Source organism: Bidens hawaiensis, unplaced genomic scaffold (assembly GCF_021521415.1).
Source record: "Bidens hawaiensis isolate Kalapana, Puna unplaced genomic scaffold, B.hawaiensis_p1.1 tig00081287_1, whole genome shotgun sequence".
Classification (NCBI taxonomy): Eukaryota; Viridiplantae; Streptophyta; class Magnoliopsida; order Asterales; family Asteraceae; genus Bidens; species Bidens hawaiensis.
The window spans coordinates 1,307-12,084 of record NW_027503777.1 but is presented as its reverse complement, the minus strand read 5'-3'; the positions used below and the strand labels follow the sequence as shown (position 1 = coordinate 12,084).

At 37.0% G+C, this 10,778-nt stretch overlaps 1 protein-coding gene and 1 long non-coding RNA gene across 2 annotated transcripts; both read left to right on the top strand.

Moving 5' to 3' along the window:
* Window positions 1-1,221: 1,221 nt before the first annotated feature.
* LOC143607336 (protein PTST, chloroplastic-like) lies at window positions 1,222-2,006 on the top strand (the record flags this gene model as incomplete). The annotated part of the gene is made up of 4 exons (XM_077082815.1): window positions 1,222-1,488; window positions 1,576-1,665; window positions 1,749-1,817; window positions 1,899-2,006. Coding segments are annotated over exons 1-4 (414 nt in total), but the record flags the coding sequence as incomplete, so codon positions are not given.
* Window positions 2,007-2,069: 63 nt separating this feature from the next.
* On the top strand, window positions 2,070-2,697 carry LOC143607337 (uncharacterized). Its single transcript, XR_013148949.1, has 3 exons — window positions 2,070-2,180; window positions 2,267-2,379; window positions 2,449-2,697. It is a non-coding gene; the product is annotated as an uncharacterized LOC143607337 (long non-coding RNA).
* The last annotated feature ends 8,081 nt before the right edge of the window (window positions 2,698-10,778 follow it).

The window sequence follows — 10,778 nt, the reverse complement described above, 5'->3', positions numbered from 1 at the left end:
CGTTTATTAAAGGAAAAAATGAGTTAATAAATGGGATATTCGCAATGAGATGAGCCATAAACAATCTAACACGTGTCATCTGCCTCCCTCCGCTTCTTTGCCACACCACACCACACATAATCGGAAAATCAAAATCTACTCACACCAGTTGACTAACCGGACACCGTTTGCTCATAGGTTAGTTTGTTCTATATTATATCTCACTTCAATTTCTGTTTCCACACTATTGATTTCTGGGTTAACTCGTGGACTTCACCCATTTCCACCTAAATTAGGGAACCAATTCACATAATTCTTTATAATATTATTATTAGGGCTGGTAAAACAAGCCCATAGAGTTCGTAATATTAAAAGTTTTCTTTATCCCTTATAAGTAAATAGCTTCCAAGACTGCTTTTTTCTCATTTTCTCTATATGATTGATTATCTATGACTATCTCATGCTCCTTGGTAAATATTCCACAAAGCTTTTAGTTAGTCAAATCATTAATGCAGGCTAATCCAATGAGTTCCCAATTTTCCAAATGATACATTGCATGAAACTCAGATCTCAAACTGGTTGGCGTATAAATATCAGGCTGTTTTTTTGCACAGAAGTGTAAATTGACCTTTTTTTCCGCCCGAAAGTTTATATACATAGTGTAAATTTACCCGTTTTTGACCGAAATTTTGAGCCCATACCCTCGTTTATGATTTTTTTAATACATTTTGATTGCGTAGTAGTGTAAATTGACCCTTTTTCGCCCGAAAATTTGTTTGCATAATTATCCGTTTTTGACCGAAATTTTGAGCCCGGACCCCTCGTTTATGATTTTTTTAATATATTTTGAGCCCCCCCCCCCCCCCCCCCCCCGACGAACTCGTCCAAGGTTCGCCACTATGTGTAATTAACTAGTATTATTATATGCTGATGCTTGGGTATATTATGATATCAGCACAATGGAGTGTCATACAATCAGCACTTCAATACAAGGACTGTCATCTTGGTAAGACTTTATATTAACGCGCGGCTTGTTATTATCTGGATGGCTAACACATTTTTTTAAAGTTATATGCTTTAACTTTTCCCTTGTTGTTTTGAAAGATATTTGGTCATATACATTATGTTCTGCAATTTCCAGCTCCTAAAGTCCTCATCTCGTTCTACCGCCAATATTGTGACTGATGGTTTTTCTTCCAATATGTTCTTGACAGTCAAGGCGGCAACAAACACGTTTCGTGGTGTTTACAACCAAATAGAATTTCAAGTCCGACAAATACGCATAAATTTCACTGTAATTCGGTTCCTTTGTGTTCGAGGAGGGTGTTTTGGAAGCTATCTTATATAAAACAAGATTATTGTATGAAAAATGGTAGACACTATGCGCGATGGAGAGTACTTTGTCTCCCCACCACTCTTGAGGAGAAGCTTTCATCAATGAACGATGACAAGTATGATTCGGATTCATTCTCAGAAGACGTTTCTGAACAACTGGTTGACAGTGAGCAGGTGTTTTAAGTTTTAATAACTCGTGTTATTAATTCTGATTTTCGTAACTTTAGTTTTCCTTAATGCTACTTGTATTTTTATGGATAGCTAAAGGCACTTATTGCCGATGCTGAGAGGGCAAAACTGTTAAAGAAACTGAGCGAAGCCAATCAGCACAATCGGTATCTCAAACGTCAGGTATTTACTACCGTTTCCCATTATTATTATTATTATTATCATTATTCTCTTTGACTGTTAATTGAGCTTACTTATATCTGCAGTTGCTTGTAAGGGAGGAAGCTTTTGCTCAATTTAAAAGTGAACTTGCTGTCACTGAACTTGAGATCCAGGTTAACTTCACTATTTTCTCTTTTATTTTATGTTTTCTTTACATGCTTAAACTTGTTTTTTAGCTTTTTTTTTTTTTGCAGGCATTGTTAAATATGGCAAAAGAAATTGCTAGTTATGGCATTCCAGCAGGCTCAAGAAAAATAAATGGGAAATACATTCAGTCTCTTCTTCTTTTAAAGCAACAAGGTATGAATTGTAATCATAAATTCTTAAGCTTTCAATTATCAACCGGTCTAACAAATCATATATTTTATAATACTGCACGCGAAAAAGGCATGCAAGAAAAATTAAAGAAGCAAATTAAGGATGTAGAACTTGCACAGTGCAAAGTGGTGACCTTATTCTGGTCTGGTATGGCAGAGGTGTGTATTAATACTGTATTGACTTTAACCTTGACTTTGACTTTGACTTTTGGCTTGGTAACTGATATCTACATTTTGGCTTAAAGAGTGTTCAAGTAATGGGCTCATTTGATGGGTGGAGTCATGGAGAATACTTATCAGCAGAATATACCGGTTCTTACACTAGATTCTCCGCATTGTTAATGCTTAGACCTGGAAGGTATGAAACTCTGAACCAAAAGTTAATAATAGTAATAATATTATTTAACAAACACATAAATGACTGAAGGTATGAAATTAAATTCTTGGTGGATGGAGAATGGCTTCTGTCACCAGAATATCCGACTGTCGGAGAGGGATTAATGGAGAACAACTTGTTGGTAGTTGAATAATGTGTCAACGCAGTTACTATCTTACGAGTAGTGTATATATGACTGAAAGTTAAAACACTATACCAAACATTCTGTATGTATGCCTTTTCAGTTTCTTGTTCTGATTCTAACTATGCAACCTGTCATGTTTTTGTGTACACACCTTGTTATGGTCATAAGGTGTTCATACTCCGTGGTCTGTTTTACGGTCAAACCAAACTGGCCGAATTGGTGGGGTTGGTCAGACCGGCCAAACCGATTCGGTTTTGAAGGTTCGAATATTTTTTTTTTCTTTTTCATGATTGTTACTTCGTATTATTTTTATTTTAGAATGATTCATTGATATGATGCATATATATAAATAAATAATCTTAAACTGAAAATATAACAAAGGTTAAATGGCCGGTTTATTTTACAAAATAGTTTTCAATTTCTAATCTGTCTGAAGAACCACTACGCTGGCAGACGACCGAAACCAAATTGTAGACAACCAAACCTGCCTATCATTTCTTTTTTTACCCTTCTTTTCTCATTCTCTTTTTTTATGATTATTTATTTGTTCTAAGAACCGAAGCTTGCATACTATAAAGGTAGGGTAGTAGAAAGATCCAAAAAACCAAGTAAAGATACATGCGGGTCATTCACAGTACCCGCGGGAGACACCCGCGGGCCATCCGCAGTACCCGCAGGAGGTATCCGCAGATCTTTCATGATACCTAGGAATTTGGTGATCGACAAACACAGATTTCCGATGGTAAAGTCTTCGGCATACAAAGCCATCATGGCCGTCGGAGGTTTATCGGCATTAGATCTAGGAGCAGGAAGCTCGGTCCCCCCTCCGGAGCGAGACCATAAGCATTGGCGATGTCTTTGAAATCCTTTTCCTTCCAATTAATCAGTATACGATTGATAGACGAAGAATTTCTCTTCTCAGCCATCATATAATCAGCAAGAAACTTGTTGCAGCGAGCTATCCTGAAAAAATTTGGCTTCAGAAGGGAAAGATAAGTTTTCTGGCAAAGACTAGAGAGAAAAAGAAGAAATAAAGGGATATACAGAAGGCGCCTCCTATTTATTATACCCATCACAATTAATACGATGGGAAGCTGCACAGAAGAAAGAGAAAGGGAGGCCTAATGGATACACGACACGTTAGGCGGGAAAAACAAAGAGAGAGGGAACAATTTTCGAACAACCGTCAGCCTTGCTAAACGTCAAGTCACAGTACTGACTTCTCCAGACCGGCCACATCCACCTCCAAGACTTATCTTAATCTTCGATTAAAAATACATCAATAAAACAATCTAACCCTTGAAAACTCAAGTCCAAAATTTCATCAGCAGAAATGCACCGTGGAAGAAACAATGGACCAGTGTGAGCTTATAGAGGTAGGGTAGTAGAAAGATCCCAAAAACCAAGTAAAGATACCCGCGGGTCATTCACAGTACCCGCGGCCCGTCCACAGTACCCGTGAGAGGCACCCGCAGATCTTTCATGATACCCGCGGGAGACACCCGCAGATCACTCATAATATCTGCGAGAACCATTCACAAATGAACGAAAGTCCAGACACCCTCTTATGGGCCGCATAAACTTCCTGCATAAGAAAGAAACAATAAAGGACTTCACACTTATTAAAGAAACCAGCTGTAACGAATGCCCTTTTAGAAGATTGATGAAAATATTCACTGACAATGACGTTTGCCTCTTAAAGGAGAGCATGTAATGGCACAACCAATCGAGAGAGGCCAGCTAGGTATTTTGTAACAACCCTACGCATGGCTAGCTGCCATCTCCTATCAAAACGAGCCACGTGCCAATTCAGGTAGAAGGAAGCTTCTTCCAAGATAGGGACAACTCCACCAATCACATTCTTCCCACCCCGGTTATAAATACCTTCGCCACCATTATAAGGTATTCATTCACAACCACAATATTATATCAATCGCTTTGTACTTCTCTAAAAAACAACACTTATTCTCACGCCGGAGGGTGGTTACGGGAAGACTCCCCATTTTGTCCTTTTCGTAAAGAGACCCACGGTGATTTCTTTGCAGGCATAGATCCGGATTTAGCTTGATTATTGACTCCTAGTTGACCGTGTTTCAATTCCTAACCCTTGCCCGGTGGAAACATTGATCCGACTCTAATACGATTTGGATTTGTGTTTCTTCACCTACTATCTAATTCTATTTCCAAGTTACATTTTCTTTTCTTTTGACAACAAAGAGACTTGAACTATACCATTTGAAATTCAAAGTCTTATTACCTTGATAATGTTGGACCAAGGCACTCTCGTTACATACATGCTTCTAGAGATTTTGTCTTATAATATTAAAACTTTAGTCCTTATATAGTGCAATATCTTACTGTTATTTTACCTTATATCAAATGTTCGTTTTAGCTCGGGGTAAAATTAGTTCAATTTGTTTATAAGATACTAAGGTCCATGTTTTTTGTTTAATCTATATGAATACCTGTTTTAAATATGTCGAGTTGATATATACAAAGCCACCTAGAGGCAGTGACGGATCTAGACGGAAACCTCAGAGGTAACGTTAAAAAAATATTTTTTTACCATATTTCATACATGTAAACGAATATTTTTTTACCGTATTTCATACAATAACCGATTATTTTACCTTATTTCATATAATATATATATTTTTAACTTGGTGTTAGACCAATATTATCATTTTCTTGGAATTTTCGTTTAAAAATATTGCTAGTAAGATTTTGTCGGTTCATCTTCCAAGTTCCTGAATTTTAGAAGAAACAAAATATAAACCCTAAATCTCTAACCAATTACAATTTACATAATCCAAATATTTAATAAACCATAAGCAATCATTCAAAGATTCAATTGCCCATAAACACATCCAAATTAACAATTTATATAAACAAATTAACAATTACAAATTTAGATAAAAGTAGAAGAATGCTTAAACTAAACAATAGAAGTCGAACCATGGAAGAGGGACTGAGAAAACCCTGACCGTCGCTTAGTCGGCTGCGACGTGGAGGTGCGGTGATCGGAGGAGGGTAGCAGGGAGTCAGAATAGTGTGGGGTGCAAGCAGCGTGGGGTGAACAATGGCTGAATGAAACTTTGTTTTGTTAAATATTGATGTCCAGCCTAAACAAAATATCCAAGGTAGGGATGAGCAAATTTGGTACTGACCGGTACCGATACCGAAATCGTTACCGATTTGGTACTGTCGGTACCAAATCGGTGCCAAAGTTTTGAGTTTCGGTATCGGTATTGGTACCGGCACCGGTATTTCCGAATTTTTTGCCTTTGACAGTACCGAACCGAAGATTTCGGTACCGGTATCAAATATTTGCGACTTCGGGACCGGGACCGGTTGGTACCGGTCTTATCCCTAATCCAAGGGGAACAACGAATGATGGTTTTAGTTGGTTTGGACTTTAATTTGGTTGATCTTTAAAATTTGGGTTGGGCTTTAATTGGTTTTACCTTTTAATTTGGTTGGACTTTAAACAAATAGGGGTAACGATATATTTTTTCAAAGGTAGTGAAATACGAAAACTAACCGAAAAAAGAAAAACTTGTGCTACTTACGAAAAGTTGAGGGATCAGAGGCTACCCCTAGTTAATGCTAAGTCCGCCACTACCTAAAGGCATTTATTAATTTGGTTTCATTTACTTTGGTTTTAACAAATAAAAAGAAAATCTAAAAGTGTATAATAACAAAATAAACAAAGTAAGTTTGAAGCTTAAATGCATTTATCTAAAACCGTAAGAGAAAAGCTCACCCAAGTTGTAAATGAGAACCGCTCGCAAATTTACTCTAAACTCTAGATATGTATACCCTTGGATATATTGAAGTAACTTAAAATTGGTTAACCTCTCATATGCGTTTACGCTGTTTTTATTGTTCTCTACTTGAAATTGGTTAACCATATACTTTTATGTTGCTTTTAATGTTCTCTACTTAAAATTGAATAACCGGACCCTATCTACTACCTGCTCTAAAGTCCTTTAACATAATTACACGTGGGTCGGCAACATCAATAAAAATCTGGATGTTCTGAAACTTTGTTCACATTTCACCAACAAACGAACCAATAGCACGTGCTACCTTGAAGTCTATACTAGTTCTGTCCCTGCATTTTTGCCATTTCCTTGAACTAACCATAAAATGTCACAAGGACTCTTCTGTCTTGTCCATGTCATTGATTGTCCATTTTCACGTTATGGCTATTGGTCAATTTCATAAACGAAAGTCGACCGTGCACAAACTTGATGCAAAAAGAGATCGAGTGTGATGGCAGAAATTTGAATGTAGGTAGGATGGATGCAACTGGTGTAGGTGAGATTGTAGTGATTTGATTATTCTTTTTTAAAGATTTAGGGGTATACATAGTTTTTAGGGTCCTATTAAGGACACCAAACACCCCTTGTGCACTCTGTATAGGACTATATGGGTCGTATAGCCCGCCCTTATAAGCCTCTGTACAACCCTAGAATTGTTGGAATATGGACCGGTTCGGGTAAATCAATACGGCCAACCGGGTTATGACCCGTGAGAGTTACACCGTGAGGTAACGAACCATTAACCCGCTTAAGTTAGTTAACCGGGTTAGACACTTCAATGAGATAAAATTACATGGAACAGACTTTGGAGCAAGACATGGACTTATTGGCCAATTAGGTTTATAACTAATTAGATTAGTTAAACCTAATTGAGGGGTTATAAATATATGATATTTTATAACCTGAACCTAATCCTGACAAGTCTATCTCCTTCTTCTTCCACCCTATTTGTCGGCCACCTGCTCCACCGCCGTTGCTTCACCACCGGCGCATGACCAATCGCCGCCGCCTGTCCGCGGTGCCGCCGCTGACCAGTCACTGTCCGCCACCGCCGACCGCGCCTCCAACCCGCTGCCGCACACCACCACCGCTGCCGTTGCTGTCGTGCACCGCCACCATTGGTCGTTGATTTCGTTGTGCCACCTAGCTCGGTTCGTTAGCCTTCGGTGTCTCAACCGGTTATTTATTAACCGAGGTAACTTAAATATATCGTTAGTTTAATTATATATTTAATGTTTTGACTCGTACTCATATTGTCTGTAACGGATCCTGTTGGGTTTAGTTTCGGTGCTGATTAATTACATCCATTCCGCTGCGTATAACTATAATTAATAAGATTAATTATTATTAACCACGTTTATTGAACCGGTTTTAATAAAACAAAATTTTAATTGATCACCACTAAAACTGGTGCTAGTGCTGGTGCTAGTGCTTACCGTCTTACCTATCAGGCTTTGTTACTATAATTATTGATCCATAGTTTAATGAATATTTTAGTATGTGTGAAATGTTAATAATAGTTTATCTAATACATGGATTGCATTTGCACGATCGTTTACAGATGGATCACGCATCGACCATTCCCTCAGTTTTAAAATTTTTTTGAAGAACATTTTTTTTAACACCCAAAGTACATCTTTACCTTATACTTGTAAGGATTTGAACTTACAACCTCACATTTATAAAAGAGATGTAGGATACGGGTCACTTTTTATTAAAAATAAAATAAACGCTAACGATACTCTCGTTAGTAATAGGAAATATAAGAGTACAATACCGTTTACAAAATCGAATAAAATGAATATAATGTACAATTTTTTTATATTCAAAATAGATAAGAATAATGCACCCTCATCAGGTACTTCATGTAATAGCTTCGTCTTATGTCTTCATCACATTGGTCATCGACTAAGCTCCTTTAATCGCGTATTCATGAACGATCTTTTGTGTAGTCTTCAACAAGAGATTGAAGTGTATCTCTTGTATGATCCTTTGCTATAAAAACGAACAAAATAATGTTGACGGTTGAGGCTGAGGCACGTGTTCAACACATTTCCCTTAAAACAGATTTCAGGTCTCTACTAAAGAGTTTGTCTGTCTCCCAGAGTACAACAGCCGAAACAGTATGTACTACCGGGAAAGACTACGTGCCCAAGGTTACACCGGATATATTGGTGTTCTTGAAAGGAATCCTAAAGAATAAGATGGTGAAGGGATTACTCTAACCAATGAATTTTTTTTAAGTGAACACAATTCAAGTACCATCCAATAAGGCACAAAGCCTACTAATATATACAAGAGTTTAAAGAAAATCAAGTGTCTCACTTAATTAGTAACTTAATGCTATAATAAAAACTTATGAAATGCCATCAAACTACTATATTTGCAATGGTGTATTTTTTCACTCAAGGTGTGTTGCACATATCATTAATTTAATCGTGCAAGACGGACTTGCTTCGGATGAGGTTACATCGGTTATAAACGATTTTAGACTAATGATACATGAAGTTTTTAAGAAAAGTAAAAAAGACAATGGAATATAGAAAATTTTGTAAAGATACGGGAAGAAAAGCTTTGGGAGCTAATTGGGATGTACCTCATCGATGGAATTCCACTTGCATAATGTTTCAAAGTGCTTTGAAACAAAGAGAAACTTTACAAATGTTTCATTCTAGTCTTGCCGAGAATGATTTGACAATCCCCTTTTCAAATGAGAAATGGGAAATTATCAATGACTTATCGACTTTTCTTGAAGTTTTTTAAACATCAACTACGAAAACTATCGGGAACGTATTATCCGACAAGTCCCTTGGTTCTTTCGGAGTTATTTTTAATCGTTAACAATCTTAAAGAATTTGAAAATAAAAGTCCAATGTTTTTAAACATAATATTACCAATGAAGTTTAAATTAAAAAAATACTTTCTTGAATTGCCACCCGGTTTTTACTTGCGCTGCCGCTTTAAAACCCAATGTTAAATGTTACGGGGTTGAATGTGTGATAGACGAAATTTTTTCAGCCTTAGATATGCATGAAGTTGACCCAAACTTTTCAACAGAGGCAAAAAATGATTTTAACTTGAATTTTAAATTTATGTATGACTTTTATTTAAATAAATATGGGTCAAACATACACATGCCTATGCCGGGGGGGGGGGGGGTCTTCATCAAGTTCAAGTGCTACTAGAGTACGAGATCCCATGATTAGCCTTATGAACACCGTTCGCAACGTAACGGCTAAAAAACAAAGGGGTAACACCCCTTCAAGCGAACTAGGAAGGTATACTGCAAATGATTACTCTACCGGTTTATCGAAGAGGAATATGGCACTTTTGATGTTTTGGCTTGGTGGAAGGTAAAGGAAACCGAGTTTCCGATTCTTGCCACCATGGCCCGTGATTTACTAACCGTCCAAGCTTCTACGGTAGCTTCGGAATCCGCTTTTTCTCTTAGTGGCAGGGTAATATCGGTGAGAAGAACAAGACTAAATTCGGAGTCGGTGGAGATGTGCATTTGCTTAAAGGATCACTTGGACTCAATCGATCGTATTCAACACGTAACCACTCTCGAAGATGAAACACCACTTGATGTTCGAGTGCACGACGAACAAGAAGGCATTTCTACAAGTAATTCCGAGGAAGAAGTCGCCGCTCAATAATTACGACGAACAAGAAGGCTTTTCTAGAAATAATATGTCACAACTTTATATTTATAAGTTAAATGTTTTGTTAGTTTGTTTTTGAAGATTTTAAAACATGTAATCTTTTTTTTTTTGAACTTCTTAAAGTAAATAAAATGAATTTTATGTTAATTGTTTTGTTTATTTTTCATGCTATACAAATACGAATCGTAGTTTAGAATCCAAATCGCAAACGAAAAAACGAAAAAAAAAAAAACTAAATGCACTTGTATTGCAAATCCAATGAACAAGTTTACATTGTACAATGGTTACATATTTAACTGATGATGTTCCAACTGATGAAACTCTGCAACTGATGTGTCACTGATTCATATTTTGCATCAGTAACAACAAACTCTGCAACTGATGAATGTTCCCACTGATGAGTATTCCTCATCAGTGGCAACCTTCAGTAGGTTGTCATCAGTGGCAACCTTCAGTAGTTGTCTTCAGTGGCAACCTTCAGTAGTTGTCTTCAGTGGCAAACATATTCAGTAGTTGTCTTTTCTTCATCAGTTAATTATTTATTTTTATGTTAATTGTTTTTTTTTTTATTTTTCATGTTATACAAATACGAATCGTAGTTTAGAATCCAAATCGCAAACGAAAAAACGAAAAAAAAAAAAACTTTTACACTGTAACCGGTTGGAACCGGTTACGGTACAGGAACCGGTTTAGGAACCGGTAAGAACCGGTTAGATAGGTTAGGGGTCCGAGGGTGGGAGAAACCGGTTC